The sequence below is a fragment of the Dermacentor albipictus genome, chromosome 1 (genome assembly GCF_038994185.2).
Source record: "Dermacentor albipictus isolate Rhodes 1998 colony chromosome 1, USDA_Dalb.pri_finalv2, whole genome shotgun sequence".
In the NCBI taxonomy this organism is placed as follows: domain Eukaryota; kingdom Metazoa; phylum Arthropoda; class Arachnida; order Ixodida; family Ixodidae; genus Dermacentor; species Dermacentor albipictus.
This window is the reverse complement of record NC_091821.1, coordinates 274,072,218-274,092,476: the sequence shown is the minus strand read 5'-3', so window position 1 is coordinate 274,092,476 and position 20,259 is coordinate 274,072,218. Positions and strand designations below refer to the sequence as shown.

The 20,259-nt window shown below is 44.8% G+C and overlaps 1 protein-coding gene across 4 annotated transcripts in view; it reads right to left on the bottom strand.

The window, feature by feature from the left end:
* LOC135908770 (casein kinase I) overlaps positions 1-14,442 on the bottom strand; it is a 72,946-nt gene extending 58,504 nt beyond the window's left edge. For 2 of the 4 annotated variants that reach the window (XM_065440608.1, XM_065440610.1), the window contains exons 1-3: positions 13,960-14,235; positions 13,603-13,709; positions 13,042-13,168 (exon numbers count right to left, since the gene is read on the bottom strand). In XM_065440608.1, coding sequence (XP_065296680.1) covers positions 13,042-13,168; positions 13,603-13,709; positions 13,960-14,091 — 366 coding nt within the window. In that variant the 5' untranslated portion in view covers positions 14,092-14,235. Of the gene's footprint in view, positions 1-13,041; positions 13,169-13,602; positions 13,710-13,959; positions 14,236-14,307 lie in introns of those variants that run through there. The other 2 variants (XM_065440611.1, XM_065440609.1) reach the window with 2 other exon arrangements.
* Positions 14,443-20,259: the final 5,817 nt, after the last annotated feature.

The following is a 20,259-nucleotide window of genomic DNA, read 5'->3' as shown; positions in this document are numbered from 1 at the left end:
CCAAAGGGTGTAAACTTTTCTTAGAGTGCATTATCTCCAGGTTATACAAGTTATCTAAAGTTAGAGTATTGATCATTTTGATAAAACTAATGCTATCTATGCAAAAAATGGTTGATTGCATAGGTAGTTTTATCTGCTTTGGCAGGCACAGTTTTTGCGAACCAGTAGAACCAGCAAAAAACAAATTTTTTTTAATTTTACAGTTTATAGTATGTACGTTTCTATTAAAACCTTGCACGATCAATTAGAGGGCAACCTAATTTTGTTCGATTCTTCAGGAATGCTTCCATACTGTGATATTCATAATCAAATTTGACACTCCAAACGATAATTTTGCATTAATAGGTGGGAGACTGGACAAAGACACCCCTCCTCGTCCACCAAGTAGCTATTGCAGGGAAATTTCAGCCAAGAGAGGGCAGTAGCACAGCTGCTATTAGCTCCGCCAGGCTACTACCTCCTCGTCCACCAAGTAGCTATTGCAGGGAAATTTCAGCCAAGAGAGGGCAGTAGCACAGCTGCTATTAGCTCCGCCAGGCTACTAGTATGGCGTGCTACATAATCACCTGGTGAGCTCATCTTTGTGGCGAGACTTTCACCTTTCGCCTAATGTGAAATTAGCATATTGAGTGTCAAACTTGATGATGAAAACAGTCAGACCGATTTTTTTAATTTCTTGCAAGAATGTCTGAATAATTGCACGAGCAGTCCAAACATTAACTTTAGCAGCAAAATTAATTTCATTGTTTTTTACACTGCCAGCAGTATGAAAAATTTACTTAAATTTGCCCTAGGCTGTGCTTCACTTATAGACCATTTACCTGAAAAACCCCAATGGTTGACATTGCGGGGGCGGTCCCCCGCTTGGCTTGTCGCGCAGCTTAATGTGCATTGTGTGCCATCGCGAAGTGCAAATATGCACGCGCAACCTGTAACTGTGCACCGGTATCAGAAGTTGTGATGCATGTATTCAGTCTGGAGCTTTCTGCCAACACAAAAGCTTTCGCCATTCCGTCCAGTAAGTGAAAAAACAAACTTCGCAAAAGCATTTGCAGGAGTGTCTGGCATGCTGCCATGGAGCCAATGTTAGCTTTCAGCCACCAGTCTAGCCCATGATCTCGGGCCCACTAACCGAAGTGGTTTACTGGCCTAAACATATTGGAGGCAACGTCACCTTGCCGCAACAACCTGCTGCCCACCACGTCGGCTGGCAGCAAATTTTCATCACAACCATACAATGCAGTAGGCCTAACCAGAAGTGCTTCGTCAGTATTCAGCAGCGAAAGTAGCTGTTAGTTGCAGAGTTGATTAAAATTTTAGTAGCAGCCGCATGGCATTTTTGAAGCCATTAAATCGCCTCACTAACAAATGGAAAAATTGTTCACTGCCACTATGTCTGCGACAATGTGCAGTACGTTCGAAACAGAGCCAGACACCATACAGCATCCAAAACTGCAATCACTGTTTTACATTGGCCATGTAAAAGAGGAGCTCGGGATCTGGCTCAGTGCCAGAGCAATTGGTCCCCGCCACCTAAGCGAGGCTCTCCTGTTCCTTAAAGGGACACTAAAGGCAAATATTAGGTTAAGCTAAAGTGACAGATTAATGCTTCAGAATGTCTAAGGCAATATTATCACAAACAGAGCTTTAGTAATTGAGAAATTGAGGTAAATGTTGGACACAATTTGAGACTCCCGCGGGACATTCAAGTTCTCACCCGATAACATAGCCACACCTCATTATAATTCAGTCACTAGTACTCAATCACTCGCAATAAAAAGATCAGTTTTGCATAAGATGGAAGAAAATGCCACTTGTCCATAACCGACAGCTTTCTGTGGCAGCACTGCTAAAGCTACGCGCATACGCTCACACGTGCGGAGCTTCTGCTTTTGTGTTACTATGCCAAGTAGTGCAGATACGTTTATCTATGTATGCCATAAATGAATACCAGAAAGCCGAAGAACTAGGAACAACAAGAAACGGAAATCCTTTTCTTAAGGCAGCTTAAAATAAATCGAACTAGAAAATAAGTGGTACAGTTTGCTTTATGGTACGTAGGTTCCAGTTGCTCACATTCACATACTACACGCAGATACGAAATAAGTGTGCATCAGCTCCATAGCTTTCGCTACCCTGCAACAGAAAGTTGTTGCCGGATGCATTTCTACTCGAGTCTCAGAAAAAATAACTTTTGACAATACCCCTGACAATAGCACGGGCAGTAGAAAGGATTCATTTGCATTCATTTAACTCTGCGCCGCCTGCTTTTTCGCGTTTCAGTAGTTTCATTATCACATAGTGCTGTGCTGGTTTTGCTGGCTAGCGAAGCTCGCACAAACTGCAAGCAGCAGAAAATGCAACGTCCATGCGATGTCGCGAAATGCTCAAACCACGGTGGAAGAATACAAGAGGTGTATGAACTGCACAGCGACGCCGTATAAAAAGCGTGAGTAGTTATAGGGCCCCTGAAACGGTTCGGACAAATTTTGTAGGTGCGTAGGGTACAGCTTAAGTAGAACATTCACACCACAATTTAAGTGAAGCGTTACGTATTATTGGAGCTGCAAGCGATTAAAAGTTACCCTCCTCCCTAGCTATGCTTTTCCTCCTCAACTCGCTCGCCGAGCGAGCGGCGCTAAGCTCCGCCTTCACTGGTTCAGCGTCACGATGCGACGTCACATCGCTCACTTCCGGTTGTTTAGGAGCACGCCTCCTCCCGCGCGAGACCTCTCCGCTAGCCGCTTGGCCGTCGACCGAGAGCTATCAAAGCAGCGTGCGTTGCGAGCATTCTGTCGTAGCGCCGAACGTGTCCGTCACTCCGCTAAAAACGGGCAAGCTGGCCATTTCGGCAAATGACTGGAGGCATAAACTCAAGCTGATGAAGGAACTTTAGCGTAGACGTACGTGAGCAGCCTGATCGGTCTGCACGGTCCAGACACTTGCTGGCGCAGCGCTTAACCAGTCAAACAAAGCGCTAATATTGCTCTAACCAAGTGTAAAGCATTTTAACCATTTTTAAATCAACGTGTTGATCATTACACTCCTGCGAAAAATACACACCAGCAGCAAAGAATACACTTCGTTGCTGCTACTGTGTATGGTTGAGCTCTGTGCCACCAGGTGGCTGCACCGTGCAGACCGTTCACATTTGCCCTTCTGCTCATCTCGTGGCTCATCCCGGCACAGTCCTGGACTCGCGGTTTGCAGGTCGCTAGGTTTGCAGTCCACAAGGCAACAAAGTCGAATCATAGTGCTCGCGAAAAGACTGAGACCGACTCTGACCGCGGAGCTCCCATCAAAATGGAGTACGTTGTAACACAAGCAGACGACACTTGCTGTGTGCCGGAAGTGCTGAAGTGTACTAAAAAACTATTCTTGTGTATTCTCTTCAAGTTATTTTCTTTTTACAAAAACAAAGTAACTAACATTCCAACTATTACGAGCATCATTTGTTCACCATAAAGTTGGAAAAATTATAGACCACGCGCCCTGGTCAGCCAATCAGATAGCTCGCCCATGTGACGTAATATGGGTTATTTGCATCATATGGGTAGGGGCGGCTTAAAATTCCGCCGAGCAGTGCGCTGCGATCGGCAGCGATGGGTATTTTTAAAACCTTATAATAAATTGCACGCTTTACGCAGAGCACTTAGATGCATCAATTAATGATCAGAAGAACCTACTCTAACGACTCAGTACGTTTGTAGAAAATCGCCAAAATCGTTTCAGGGTCCCTTTAATGCCCACAGAGGACCTGCCTTTTGCAATGGGAAAATGAGAGCACACGGTCCTTTTGCACACTTTCCCAGCAATGTGTCACACTTTTTTGGCGCACAACGGAGAAAAAATGCTTTCTCCCGCATTGTAATAAGAGGTGCAAGTCGTGCAAGACAAAGTTTGTGTTTTCGGCGCCAAAAGACTGAAGTCTGAAGAGTGCATGAAATCCTGAGGAAGGATAGATTCCTTCAGTCAACAGACTGTCTGCGAAAAACATTTCGAGCACCAATTCATGTGCAATGAAAGGAGAACCCAGCACAATCTAGTATACTGTTACAATGCATAAAAGTATTTTCCTATTTTTTACTGCACCAATAAAATCTTGGTAGATGTTCTGGAGCTCTCTCTGTAGTGTCAGCACGCTCGGCGCATCTGCAAACACTCATGCTATCTCTGTTCAGTAAACGTTTGTACTTTAATAGGTGCCCCCGAAACAATCAAGCAATTTAGTGGCTTTAGGCCGTTTTATCTAATCGCCTAAGATTAATTCCAGCGCTATTTGATACTTCTATTATCGTGAAAACACTCTTTGACATGGATAAGGAAAATGCCTGAATGGGCTAATTTCATTGCTGCACGTGCACAACTTATTAATGACAGGCTCACAGAAGGTGTGCAAGTAACCATGCATGAATATAGAAGTTGGACACAATGGTGGCTAGCAGAAATGGAAATCACAACTTGGATGACTGACAGGCACTTAATCATTCATAACTAACGAAGACATTTCAGCCCATGCCTCATAATACACCAAGTGCGGGTTTCCCAGCATGCAGGTGTTCAAATCAACGCAACAATACGGGATAGACTATGGCCTAATAGTGAAAATCAATAAATGCCGACCAGGCTCCTTCAAGGCATTTAACGTACGAGAGCTACCATTGAACACATAAAGTGTCATGGACTTGGCTGTTACATTCCTCTAAAAAAAATTGCCTGAGCATAAACAATTACACAAAGTGCCATTTGCTTCATCTCGCAGCAGCACAAAATCAGGCCGGAGATAATGTCCGTGTGGCATCTGCGAGTTACACTAATGAAGCAATCCTATGGTGGCCTGCAGATAGAAGTTAAAACAAGGGACAGGGGGAGTTATGATTAAGAAGTGAGATAGAACAAAATGCTGTTTTGTGCAGCTACTAAGTGCCGTTTTATTGCATATTTTGGTGCAGTCGGCTTTATACGATCCATGATGTGGGTAACCTTCTTCGTTCAGCCAGCCAAAGACAGCCTCGTCTTCACAAAGTACTCGCTACCTGCAGACCCATCAATCTATCTTCCCATCGACGTGACAACAGGTGAGCTTGTGTCATTCTGCAGAAGGCATCTACGTCTCAGGGCGAGCTCTCAGAAAAAAGGTCCGTGAAGATAACTCTTTAAGTCTCTCTTTTGATCCGCATTGTGTTATCGCAAGCAGAGAAGTCAGCCGCATTGGAGCCAACTTACCATGTAGAGCGTTCCATTGTGCTTCCAGCAATGCAGCTTCAACACAAGCGAGTTCCCCAGAAAAATGAAATTATTCAGACTTGTTTCGGCTACGAGTCTCAAAGAAAGCGTTCCTACAGAAGTTGTGCAACCTGAACCATTTGATGGTTTCTCGGGGAATCCAGAAGCTTGGATTGCACTTTGAATACACCTGTAGACAAAACGGCTGGCACACAAGAGCTCCCTTTTCTAAATGACATCGCAAGAAAATGGTATGAGCTGCATATCCCTTGCAGCCTGCTTAAACTAAGGGATCAAGCTATATTTTATCGCTACAGGTCTGGAGCAGTGCTTGAGTATTTCTTCAAAAAATGTCGACTACTTCAACTTGCAGAGCCGGAACTTCCACTGAATTCTGTTGTAAAACTGATAATACATGGCCTACCTTGAGAACTGCAACAACAGATTCAAGCTGCAGCACAAAAATTATAGAGGCTTTGCTGGAGTCACTTCAAGAGATCACCTGCCATTGGACGGAGAGGATGACAAAGTCCCATCGGGATGTTCAAGGGGCAGAAACATCGAGAAACAGAGGGTTTCAGGAACAGTTACCAAAGTAATTGCAAGAGGGCAGTCACCATAAGAAGTTGTTCCATACCGTGGAAAGAGAGTCATTGCCTGAGGAATGCATTTTGCCCAGACAGGGAAAAATCTAATTCATGAGGGTTCTCAGTCAGACCCTACGACCAAAAAAGAGACTGATTTCTGAGAGTTTGTTACATATAGAGCTTGAGGTTAATGGGCAACGCACAAGAGCACTTACAGACAGCAGAGCTCCTGCATCCATTTTTAAGGAAAACAACGCTAACCCACAAGATTACTCCAAGGGAGGTGAGTTCTTGTGCGTGGGTATGACGGAAGCACGAGAGATTATTGTGAGGGGGCACGCCTGACAATAAAGTACCAATATAAAAAGGCAGAAGTGGTTGCATTAGTTTTAGACAATGCGGAGTATGACTTTATCCTATATCTCATCCGGACATGAAGTTGCTGAGACCGAATATTCATAGGGATGATACGGTGTCTGTTGATCAAGAGGCTGACCAAATGCAGTCGGAACAAAAAGAAGGCCACCAACGGAAGCTGAAGAAAGACAGTGTAATTCCGTAACTCTACCCAGAACTGGTATGCTCGGGAGGAATCCACCGGCAACAACAAAATTCGAAGTGCCATTTAACCTGTCCAGCAAAACAGTTGAGAAAAAGGCCATACAACTTGACAAAAGAAAAGAAGGCGTGGTTAAAAGAAGAGCTACAAAAGATGTTAGATGCTAATGTAATTCGCCCATCAGTGTCTCCCTTCGCTTCACCTATCACCATTGCTCCAAAGCAAGACGGCATCTGGCGGCTATGTACAGATTACAGAGCAGTAAATAACCAAGCCCTGTTGATTCCTTTTCCAATGCCAAGGATTGACACCATCATCGATGAAACTGGAGGCTGTACCTGTTTTTCTCGCATAGACTTGTGCAAGGGCTTCTGGCAGGTGCCACTGCAAGAAGACACCAAGCAATACACCAAATTTACGACTTAATTTGGCATATACGAATACAATCACCTTCCTTTTGGATGGAAAAATTCACCTAGTTGGTTCCAAAAGATGATGAACCCAGTTTTAAATCCCTACATTGGACGCTTCTGCAATGTCTACGTAGGCGACTTTATCACATACTCTAAAAGTGAAAAGTTACATGAAGAACACCTGGCTCATATCCTGGCAGCGTTATCTGATGCTAAGCTAAACGTTAATTTCAAGAAGAGTGAATTCTTCAAAACTAAGGTGACATTTCTTAGAAGAGTTTTGGACAGAACGACGACGAATATGAAAGAATAATTGGTAGCTTGCATAGCAAAACTAGCAAAGCCGTACAATGTACACTCACTTCGTGTGTTCTAGGTTTGGCGGGCCATTTCAGAGCGTTCATTCAAGATTATGCTCTGAAAAGTAGCTGTCTGACAAGATTGACTAAGAAGGATGTTCCCTTTTGTTGGACAGAAGAATGTGATGACACCAACTGAGAAGTGGTCCGAATCATTTCTTTTGATTCTGTCTTGTGCTAACCAGACTTTGCACTACATTTTCAATTGAATACCGATGCATCTCACTATGGAACGGGAGCATTCTTGTATTAGAGACACTCATCAGGACCACCAAACCAACTCCATGTAGTTGGATACTATGGCTACACACTCAACAAAACTGAATCGAACTATACCACGACAGAAAACGAAGCTCTGGCAGTTTTAAAAGCCGTCTGCTACTTCCGTACATATATGGAAGATGCAAAGTTCAAGCTATACACAGATGACGAAGCACGAACATACATATTGAAGACGGCCAAGCGGAAAGGAAAGATCGCCCGTTAGATGGGTGAACTTCAGCCCTTTGATTTTGAAGTAGCTCATTGTCCGGGAGCTTCTATGAAGGATGTGGATGCTATGTCGCGATTAGCCATTATGCTTCCAGACAATCATGAAGAGGCAAATGTTGCAAGGATATGGGAAGGAACTGAGGTTTTACAACATACTAAATATGGATGAGTCGCCATTCCTACTTCCTTGGTTCCAAAAACATTAAAACTGTACCACGATAGCCCCTAATCAGGAGGCCATGTTGGCTTTTAGAGAACCTACATGAAATTGACAAGAAAGGTTATCATGGCCTTGTATGAAGCAAGAAACAAAAGACTATGTATTATCATGTGATAAATGCCAGATTAACAAAGTAAAATTTAAACAACCAACGCAAAAAATGATTACACCACAATATTCTAATGTGCCATTTGAGGTTACTCATCTAGACTTCGTGGAACTACGGAAAAAGTCTGAAGGAGTCGAGAAGACACAAGCCTTCCCATTCTGCATTGATGAGTGCACCCGGATGATTGCAGCAAGACCTAGTAAAGACCTAGTAAAGAAGACGTTAACAGTGTAACTTCTTTTTTGAACAGAAAAATAAAGTTTGACAATGTAAAAGTAACGACAATAGACCTGCTTTCCGAAGTCGTCGGCTACAGGAATGGGCTGAAAAGCGTGACATCAAGTTACAGTTCCCTGCACCCTATCATCCCGCAGCAAATGGGCCACCTGAAAGGGTTATCAGGGACATAAATGAATACACTAGCATGTATCCAGCATTCACAGGTGGTTGGAAGTGTTGTCTAGAAGCAGCAGTAGCTCACCATAGCAGCTCGTATACAACTGGCCTGCGATGCACTCCTCTATTGACTGCAACTGGGAGGCCACCTTATCTGCCTGCATATATAAGCTTTGGCATCAACAAGAACATAAAGCTCACAGAAGCAGCAAGAACTGAAGATAATAGATCAAGGCGTCTTGAAATAATGAAGAGAAATTGCTACAAGAGGCAAGAACAATATTACCAACACTCAACGTCGACGACATTGTGCTGGTAGAAAGAGGGCCAAGCCTGAACGCGGACTATAACGGGCCATTTCGAGTGATAAAGACAGAAAGTCAACAAGGACACTTAATAAAGACCACATGGTACAGTTGCAATCAAAAGTTTGGAAACCAAAGGTGCCACGTTTTTTTTTTTTTTAACCGAGACGCTGTATACCTTTACTGTCCAAGGACATTTTTGTGTCATTGTGGTAAGCAAAAAACTCCCCATATGTGGGTAAACACCGAAGATAGGGCAATGCTGGGCTGACCCACAGCGGAGGTCGACGACATTGTGCTGGTAGAAAGAGGGCCAAGCCTGAACACGGACTATAACGGACCATTTTGAGTGATAAAGACAAAGTCAACAAGGACACTTAATAAAGACCATATGGTACAGTTGCAATCAAAAGTTTGGAAACCAAAGGTGCCACGTTTTTTTTTTTTTTTTTTAACCAAGACGCTGTATACCTTTACTGTCCAAGGACATTTTTGTGTGATTGTGGTAAGCAAAAAACTCCCCATATGTGGGCAGATACCGAAGATAGGGCAATGCTGGGCTGACCCACAGCGGAGGTGAAGCAGGAGTTAAGCACTCCCCATACGTGGGCCACTCCCAAAGATAGTGCAATGCCAGGCCGACCCGCGGCAGAGCTGAAGCAAGTGTTAAGCATTCCCCATACGTGAGCCGATCCTGAAGATAGTGCAATACCGGCCCAACCCACGGCAGAGGTGAAACAGGCGTTAAGCACGGCTTTTTTTTTTTTCTGCAACCCTGGGCATTCCGGCTGAAATCAAGAGTGCATGCGTACACGCGCGTTCAACCTATACAATTATACTAATTTTAGGCAGCGGAGCTGCACTTGAAATATTTTAACTTTTTTGTTGGTGCCGTGGCACCCAAATATATGAGCACAACTGTACATTGGCCCCAATGACACCATGGAATCCGCTACTATTGGAAACACGGAGGAAGGAAACTAAGGAGAGGCCCTACCCCCTCCGCGCGCTAGGAGAAGAGTGTGGCGGAAATGACGTATAGGTTATTTTTTTTGCTGCTTTTTATTTATTTATTTTTTTGCTGCATGGCCACGCCTTTTGGGCCACAATGGCGGCGTTGTTCTGATTTTTTTAGCGCTCACACGTGTTGCTCTGGTAGGTTTCGTGCCGTGGCAAAGGCGCTGTGTGGGCGGGTTTGCGTTAATCACCGTGTCTTGTTGCGCTGTGTTACCTGCACCGTGCTCTGCCGGATGTTGCGCGAGCTCGCACGCGAAACCACGCGCAGCGCGGCGTGGTTTCGCGAAAGATGTGAACAAGAGAGGAGGGTGGCACAAAAGGCAGAGCATCGCCATGAGCAACGCCAACTTCCGGCTTCACTTTTGCTTCACAAAGAGTGACGTCAGGGCCTCTCCTTAGTTTCCTTCCTCCGTGATTGGAAATATATTCCCTTCGTGCTGCCTCTCGCTTCAACGCGAACATGGTGCACGCTAAGCCATCAGTTATCTCAGGAGGGATGCAAACAATGCTGGGGAGAATGAAGAAATACTATGACAACCTGCAGATAGGAGGAGTTGAAACAAGACAAGGGGCAGGGGGAGTGAAGACAATAAAGAAGTGAGACAGAACAAAATGGAATCTGTGTTGTGCAGCTACTAAGTGTAGTTTTATTACACGTGTGGCATCTGTGTGTTACACCGATATGTGTAAAAATGTGTCTTCCTGCAATTCCCCGGAACGGTCATATGACAAAGGGTCTGGAACAGGCATTTGGTTGCTTCGAATTTGTGTTTCTAGCTTCATTTAGTGGTTGTCGTAATTACATAAGGGGGTAATTTAACATACTACAAATCACCGAGTGGAGCAGCCACCTGAATACCTATACATTCTTTTGATACCAACGTGCCTAACAAATGTCCCAGAATAAACAGTCCATAGGCGCCACACAAAAAGAATGAAAATGCATGAAAATAAGCTTCAGAATGCATTTTATTACTTATTATACTTGGACATGCTTTTCTGATGCACATACGCCAAGCCGACAGGACCTGAACGAATGACCACTGCTCTCCCGCGCCATTTGTCGCAGAAAGCATGCAACATTAGGGAGTCTGCTTCTCAGTTGGAGGCTAGTTCATGAATGTCTTATATTCTTCCATCACAGCCCAAACAGTCCATACTACTTGACCAAGAGCAGCTGCAGTAGCGAATCCAACTTGGCTTGGTTTCTCCATGGCCGCGCGTTTGGGTTTTGGGCAAAAAAACAAAGCCCCATCGCTTGGGAGCCGTTTTACTCACTGATTGCAGTAAAAGGCAGTGATGGCGATTTGAATTGCGTTTAAGATATGCTGACCGTTTAGACGTGATTTTCTCCTTAACTATGTATTTTCTTAGCACAAAACAAGCGCTGCAAAGTTTCTGGAATGGTATTTTAACAGTCCCTGTTGACCTAATATTTGCCTTTAGTGTCTCTTTAGGCCACTAGCACACGGTGGGATGGAAGGTATTGAAAGTGGACAACAGCACACAGAAGAAACAGCGGTACAATCCAGGCTTAATTGGAAAGGCTCAACTCCATCCACCGCAAAGCTTAAAGGGGCCCTGAACCACTTTTTATCAAAGTTGAGAAAGGCATTTGAAGTGAAAATATGCTATTTCAGAAATACTTAGCCGCAAAAAGTACTTCAATGCATTCAGCAGAAGCAGAGTTATTGGCAATCAAACATGGCCTCCACTGGGCTCCCGTTCCTTCTTCAACGCCTTGCACTGTGAAGGCTATGGCGCAGTGAGGCATGCCCACAACGCTCCACCTTCTAAATGTCACCGTGGCACGCAGTTCAAATTTCATTTTGGATGTCAACGTAGATACCACGACTTCCACCTTTGGTGCCTACGATGGCTAAACATACATAAGCCAAACGTGGTTGTCCTCAGGGAGCCGCAGTGCGCTTAGCCAGTGGACTCGTGGCGGCACCCTGCGGCGGCTGCGGTATCTATGCCATGTAGGAGACCACAGCTTGATGCCAGCTATCGGCCAGTAGCAGCCATCTAAGAGAATGACAAAATAGTGCGTCCGATGACGAAATAGTGCCTCTAGAAAAGAGTAAGGACAGGGCCTTCTGTTGAAAAGGGAGCGTTTGAGAGAAAGGTCAAGGTCAATTCGCTTGCGAGCTGTACCTTGTACGACAGCAAAACTTGGCTGAGACATTCACAGCGTATGCTACGCATGGACTATGTTATTTCACTAAGCCCAAGGGGTGGTTCAGGGCCCCTTTAACACAGCCATTGGTCCATTCCATGCCACTTTAAATGGTGCGGAGAAATGGTGTTTCAGGACTTGGTTACATTTTCAAATGCCCGAGCAACCCTTTCAGAGCAGGGTGGGCGCAGATTTCTATGCTGTAATGTAGCAGGATCCTCCTCTCAGCATAGTTCGGCACAATTTGTGCAGTAGTAGCATAGCTGCAAATCCCAGTAATGCAGCCAGAAGCTTCTTGCATCAATTGTATATACATAAGGGGCCTCATGTTTACACAGCTCTCCACAAGCCACGCTGTTTTTTCCTGCACACAACACTTTTTGAAGAAGGGACAAATGCACCAAATGTTGCACAAATAGCAGCACCTGGTATACCTCTCTGCAAAGTAAACCACTAGCTCGTTTGTGATCACATTTTGCATATATGTAGCATTTCGTGATTTAATACTACAGTTAAGTGCATCACTTGCTTGTTCTGTTAAAGATAAATCAGAAATATGCTTTATCTGCTATGATGTCGTACAAAGGATGAAGACATTGAAAGGAACAATGGCAGCACCTGTCATTTATAGGGCAAAACATGCAACATGCTTCTTCGTTACTGTGAGAGCATCGTCATTCTGTCCCTGCAAAATCAACATTATTTTGTAAGGCACCACTGGAGATGACTGCATACTTTTGATTTATTCTGATAACCAATTTGGACAGCTCCTTGGCAATATTGTGTGTAGGAGAGAGGGCATGCTATTATAGTAATCTCTCTTTACAAACACAGCAAACTTCACAGGAGTAAGCATGGTTATGCCCTTTACATTATCACAAGCATTAAAAATATGGGCAACACACACAAATGCATGCACCACTAGATATTTTTACATGCTATCTCTCAATTGGCCACAAAAGTACACAAACTGTATTTACGCGCCAGTCCATGACAGCTGCTCAGCAAGTGCCCAATGACACCTCCAGTAGTTTTGCTAACCGTGACCGACTGTACGGAAAGGTAAGCAACACTGAGCAAGTTTCACGCTAATAGTAATATTCTGATGTAACACAATGCTGCCCAACTTTTATAATTTTTTAGCACCTCATGTAGGCTTTAGAAGAAAAATTTCCTTGCCTGATCAAACAGCATTAACACTGTCTTCATGGTGAAACGTCTGGAGCAGAAGTTGAACAGGTCTTCCAAGCTAGGGCCCAGCAGGTCCATCACAAGCACATTATAATCTCTCTCAGTGCCAAACCACCTGAAAAGTGTACGTGCCGTTCAAACGCTCCCAAGCTTGTTATTTTTCTCAACTGATTGTGCGAAAGGCACGACCAGGTGAGAGAAATGTGAGAGAAATGGAAACGCTTTATCACTTCCTGCGTTTCCTATCACAAGTACCATGCAACAGGGCTCACAAAAAAAAAAAAAGAGATCACTCAGGTTAACACCTAGCGTATGCAACGGCGTCGCGAAAAGACAGCGTCAAAAGTGTACGCGGATACCGTGCAACGTCACTTGTTGTGACCTCAATACGAACCGAATAGGGAAGCGCTACACAGTCCCTAAGAAATTCTACTCTCCACAACTTTTCTAAGAAAGTTCATTGACTGTGTCTAGAATTGTATCGCCAAATGGTGTTTGCTTCGCACAGAATATGCATCCTTCGCGCAGCACATAAAGAAAAATAAGTACCTTGTGTGGGGAATCCCTTCGTGGCCTTGTAATATCTTGTACAGTTTACTTTCATACAGCAGCTGTGGATGCCTCGCCTTGGTGGATTCCATTTTGACTGCAACCTCCTGCAATTCGCGCACTGAATTATATACGTAGCATGAAATGCTACGACCCATCAGCGACCGATACCATAACCACGGGAGCACCCTAAAACTTGCTCACGCGTTCCGGGACACAACACTACCAACACTTTACAAGATAACTGCAAAGTGTGAACAGGAAGCTCATGCACAGCAGCACAATAGTATGCAAAGGTGTGGAAACCAATTACGACAACCTACAACCTTAACCCTAATTGTGTACTACCGTACAGACCTCGCCGTTCACCATGTTGATTCCCAGGTAGATGTCCCCGAAGGAACCGCTTCCGACTTTGCGAACCAATTTGAATTTTCCACCGACAATAAATTCGGCCCTCGATGAGCCAGCCGCGCTAGCCATTGCCATCTATTTTACGCTCACAGGATCTACGGAAACAACTTAATCGAGCATATAACAGTTCGATTCCCAAAACCACAGCACTACACACAGTTCGCAGTCATCGCCGTCATCTTCTCAAGATGACGTCAGCATCGGAAGCCGACGGAAACTGAAATAAACAAAACTAAATATGCTGAGCTTCAAAATGTCTACAACAAGCGGCTTTACAGTCAAAATAATTACGTTGCAAAGCTGTTTCAGCAGACTTGAACGTTAAAACTTTTGCCAGACTTCTCGAAAACCTAAGTTAAGCTTAAGTTTGGAACACAAGAAACTGTCAGTCGTTACTTAGTGGCGCCCTCTATGCGTGACGTCACAGGACGTCAGCGGCATGGAGACGACGGCTGCGCTGCATGTGCTGTATGTTTGTAAACAAACGTCCACTGTGTCAACGGTTGCAGTGACACTTTGCTTTTCGCCGCTTTGAATAGCATTTTGCCAATTAAAAATAACGTCTGAAATCTTTGCCACGTCTGGTAATGTTGGCTTCAGAAAAAATTCACAACATCAGAGTTGGGCGACTTTATTTTTTTTATCTGAACGAATTATATAGGTGCCTCACACGAAGTGTGACGGCAGCGCCTGTCGACTCCGCATGGAGATGTTCATATAGAGTGCTTTTGCAGGCCGTGAATTATGGAGTACACCGTACGTTTCGACGGGGAAGTGCGCGGCTCTTCCTTATTTCTAACTTCTTTCTGCGGGAGAAACTTTCGTTCACTGCACGTGTGATTTGGTCTATGAGATATATAACTAGATAATTTAGCGTGCGAAAATTAATATTATAGTGGTGAACGGAGGCCTCGAGAGAACAACTGAGATTATAAAAATTCAGTGGCGATTTACAGCGGTAAGTGCGAGAGAAATGTGTTAGCATGTGTGACCGTACAGCACGTGCGTGCACGTGACCTGCCAGATGAAAAGGCAAAATTACTTTGAAAAAAAGGTTGCTCAAGTAAATAAAAGACGTCACAATGTTCGTTGCCAATTTTGTACGTAGAAAATAAAATAAACCTTTGACCTATGGATGTTCAGTTGTCGAATCGGTTCTTGCCACTTAATTGCCGATCACATCGAACGTACATTTGTGTATATGCTTGAGCGACATGTAAATTGCATGCACAAATTACGCGGTACAGATGGCGGTTGGAGAAATTCACCGAGCACATTAATTTCAGTTCAGTTTTCTGCAGATACAAGGCATTACACTTTTCGCGTGACAGACAGATTTTGCTTGTGTACTCGCCAAAGAATGCTTATGCATTAAAATACTGCGAGGCGGTTAGCTTAAGTTTTTGGGAGGTGTTCACGCTTTAGCGCACTCAAGATTGGGCAGCCAGCGTCGGCGTACCGTCGCACACTTTCGCTACACTCTAAGAACAGTTTACACCCTTTGGCTTGCCCCTTCTGCCACACAAAAATAATCGTCATCTGCCTTGATGCGTTTCCTTTCTTTATCGCTGCAAGCCCGGAACTTTCCAGTGACGAACGGCACGCGCGTTATCAGAAGAGGCACTCCAAAGGGTGTAAACTGTTCTATGCTGATAACGCGCGTGCCGTTACACTCTAAGAACAGTTTACACCCTTTGGCTTGCCCCTTCTGCCACACAAAAATAATCGTCATCTGCCTTGATGCGTTTCTTTTCTTTATCGCTGCGAGCCCGGAACTTTCCAGTAACGAACGGCACGCGCGTTATCAGCACAGAACAGTTTACACCCTTTGGAATGCCCCTTCTGATAACGCGCGTGCCGTTCGTCACTGGAAAGTTCCGGGCTTGCAGCGATAAAGAAAGGAACCGCATCAAGGCAGATGACGATTATTTTTGTGTGGCAGAAGAGGCAAGCCAAAGGGTGTAAACTGTTCTTAGAGTGTAGTTACTGGAAAGTTCCGGGCTCGCAGCGATAAAGAAAGGAAACGCATCAAGGCAGATGACGATTATTTTTGTGTGGCAGAAGGGGCAAGCCAAAGGGTGTAAACTGTTCTTAGAGTGTAGATCCACACTCTTAAAACGGTTGCACCCTTTGGGGTGTATAGTTGTCCCACAACAATAATCGTCATCTGCTTTGCTTGCGTTTCCTTTCTTGAAAACTCGGCGCTCGCTACTTTCCTGTCAAGAACGCTGCGTACACTGATAACGCGCATGCCGTTCGTGACTGGGAAGTACCGGGCTCGCAGCGTTAAAGAAAGGAAACGCGGGCAAGACAGATGACGATTATCGTTGTAGGACAAGATACGCCCCAAAGGGTGCAAATTTTTTTAAGAGTGCACGCTTAAAACGGTTGCGCCCTTTAGGGTGTACATTTGTCCCACAACAATAATCGTCATCTGCCTTGCTTGCGTTTCCTTTCTTGAAAACTACACTCTAAAAACTATTTGCACCCTTTGGGGTGTATATTTGTCCCGCAACAATAATCGTCATCTACGTTGCTTGCGTTTCCTTTCTTGAAAACTTGGCGCTCGCTACTTTCCTGTCGAGAAGGCTGCGTCACACTGATAACGCGCATGCCGTTCGTGACTGGGAAGTACCGGGCTCGCAGCGTTAAAGAAAGGAAACGTGGGCAAGACATATGACGATTATCGTTGTGGGACAAAAAAACACCTCAAAGGGTGCAACTGTGTTTAGAGTGTACACTCTTAGAAAAAATTACACCCTTTGGGGCGTATCTTGTCCCACAACAATAATCGTCATCCGTGCTGCCCGCGTTTCCTTTCTTTAACGCTGCGAGCCCAGTACTTTCCAGTCACGAACGGCATGCGCCTTATCAGTGTGACGCAGCATTCTCGACAGGAAAGTAGCGAGCGCCGAGTTTTCAGGAAAGGAAACGCAAGCAAGGCAGATGACGATTATTGTTGTGGGACAATTATACACCCCAAAGGGTGCAACCATTTTAAGAGTGTACTTTCCTGTGGAGAATGCTGCGTCACACTGATAACGCGCATGCCGTTCGTGACTGGGAAGTACCGGGCTCGCAGCGTTAAAGGAAGGAAACGGGGGCAAGACAGATGACGATTATTGTTGTGGAACAAGATAAGCCCCAAAGGGTGTAAATTTTTTTTACACTCTTAGAAAAATTTACAAACTGGGCGTTGCCTCAATGATCGGCTCCGTGAGCACAGCAACAATGTTAAAAACGGCTCTGGCGGTTTCTTGGCGATCCACTGTCGCGATCATGGGTGCAAACCTCTTGAGGATCAATGTACGATTGTTTCCCGTGGCAGTACGCAGCTCATCCGTGAGATATCTGAAGCGCAGATGATCGCAAAATTGGGTGATGCGTGTGTCAGCTTCCCGTCTCTGGCTCTCACAGAAAAAGAATTACGTTACTTGGACGCGGCATCACACGACACGTAACCATGTTACATGATTTCGCACTTCATTTCCTTGTAAGCGCATGCGCGATCTACGTTGCCTGCCATGTATAAAATGACGCAGTGGCACAATAAACTTAGTTGAAAGTTTGCGCTTGGTGTGTCGTCTTCTTTCACGTCCGTGTCGTTTTTTATGTCGCGCAATATCATTTAAGAAACCGCAGAAACATAGCATATAAGGATCCAGTTATGGTACCATACCTGCCGCTGTGCAAAATGTTAAAAACGCTGGCTATGAATTCTACAACAGTTACCTTGATTTTAATCCGCTAAAACAGGTTTGCTCACGATGAGTAGTTCGTATGGTATAATATAGAATTTTTGTATTTCTGCACAGAAACGCTCAGCAGTAACACGAGGACTTAACTAGCACTGCACTTTAGATTCTATCTGCAGTACTTGCTTCTTTAACTGCTTCTCAAAATTATGCAGTTCTTCACGTGTTTATCTAAAGTTGCGGTAATTTGAAGTAAAGCTTATTGAGGCTTACAGCTGTTTGCAGAACACGAAGAGGAATGTACCAATATATATTCCCTTTTCCGTGCTACATGCTCAAGTCACTTGAGCAATTGACTGGAGTTTGTTGCTTGAGGAATATACATGAAGAATCTGTTTGGCGAACTGACACAGACTGCTCGGTCCAAATCTTTTGGTGAAATATGCCCTTTGGACGGTATGGCTGCAGCCAGAAAGAAGCCGAAGCGTCATGCATTTGTAGGATGGCACAAATTGAAGTTTAGTTCCCCGGCGGAGGGTCAAAAATCAAGTGAAATATTTAAGGCTTGTGGTGTCTTCCTTCGCTGGATCGAGACATGCTGAGGCAGAAGGTGCTTGAATTTTCTTTTTCTAGGCAGCCTAAGCTTAGCTGTAGTACGTCGAGTATATTGCAATTGGCGTTGTAAAGAAACTGCTTTGTGGCACGGCCGCTCGATCCAAAAGCACCTTGCTTTGCATCGAGCGGCCGTGTTTGTTGTTTCAATTCGAAGTTGTAGTAAACTGATGGGCTTCGCGAACAATGCGTGCCTCGCCACAACGACAGTCGGTTGCTACCGTTGATTGAGGAGAGGGAAGGGAGGAAGAAAGAGAAAAGCAAAAGGCAGGGAGGTTGACCAGAATAACGTCCGGTTGGCTACCCTACACCGGGGGAATGGGAAAGAGGAAAACAAAGATGACAGGGAGCAAGGAGAGAAGGAAATTAGCGGTGAGTTCGCTGACGCGTGTGGTCTAATAGTAAGTGCACAGATAGTCACAGACGTTCACGCAAGCCCGTCGTCCTCAAGAACCACAGAAGTGTCTTCACCGCTTTTTGGGCCGACGAGCGATGGGGGCGGTGTGGAAATTGCGGCAGACTGTCCAGTTTTTGGAGCGCGTTAGCAAGTTCTTGTAATTCTGGGGCATATCGTGGACTGTGGCACAGCAGGTGGTCGATATTTTCTTCGGTGCTGCAGACCTCGCATGCTGCACTGTCGGTCACTCCAATTAATGTAGAGTATTGTCGATAAAGACTACTACTCTCGATCTTAACCACAAAATATCTCTTTCAGGTGGCTGCTATTATGGTACTGGTGTACATTGACTATGTAAATACTGTACATGACGCGCCGTCGCGTTAGCGGCCATGAAAAATGCGTTTTATGGGGGCCTGTATAAGAGAGCGGTGAAAGTAGCAGCAAACTTTTTCTTACGAAATGCGCGCCCAACACTTTCTTTTACGCCACGCCATGTTTTTACGCATTAATAAAGTGGCCGTATTTGACTAGAACAAGTCACTAGAGTAGTAAGAATCAAGACGACAGCTTCGGTGGGCAGTGTCTTTATAACACATATAACATGTTGACACCATATACCAAGATATTTCTGCCATGTAAAATGCAATGTCTCTCATAGCTAAGTACTAAATCAATGTTAAGTGTTTAAGCAAAGCACTATACACAACTTCGCGTGTTAAATTTCCAGACATTCTTTTTACGGAAAGTTTATGTACAGACACGGCGTATATATTCATTGCAATACCAGTAGACCACTTCAACGCTACATAGCTTGCGATATGCAAGCCGCAAATTTTCTCACCAATGCGCTTTTGAAGAAGGAACTGTGGTTGAGGCGTGGCGGTAGAAAGAAGCCGACATATCATTCAATAAGTACGGCTCCAGCCACCCGTACCCCAAGCATGCAGGAAGGGAACGAGCGCGCGCGGCAGCCGAGCGAGCCGGAGCGAGCGGCGTCCTGACCGTGATGTCACTCGCGAGAGGGCTCCACTCCAAATTCTCGCCGCTAATATTGTATGATATGGCTGGGCCGGCACATGTTTTGCAGTGAGGCGTGCGACAACGAAAAATGCTGTGGCGGCACTGCGATCGAAGTGAATTAAGCTGCATCGGTCGCGCCGTTGGAAACTGCTGGCGATACTTCTCGGGAGGGTCATTCATAATACGTCGCGCGCACGCTCGTATATGCGTTCAGGCCGCTCAAACGATGTTTGTAATTGCATACGACATCTATTTATGCCTTAAGAATAGATGTCCTTCTTTCTCTTCTTTATTTCACTTTATTTTTTTTTAAATTCCGCTCGGTGATTGCGCGTGCATTGCGGCCGCAGTGAACGTTTTAATTCTACGATCTCGTTGTACGGTTCCCTTTGGAGAACAGATATTTCTCTTGTTCTTCAAGCAGCGTGTATCTCATATGTATTTTTGCGTATATAGGTTTCCATCAGTAGGTTTTGCGAAACGCAGACGGAAAAACATATGTAAACTTCCTGCTTG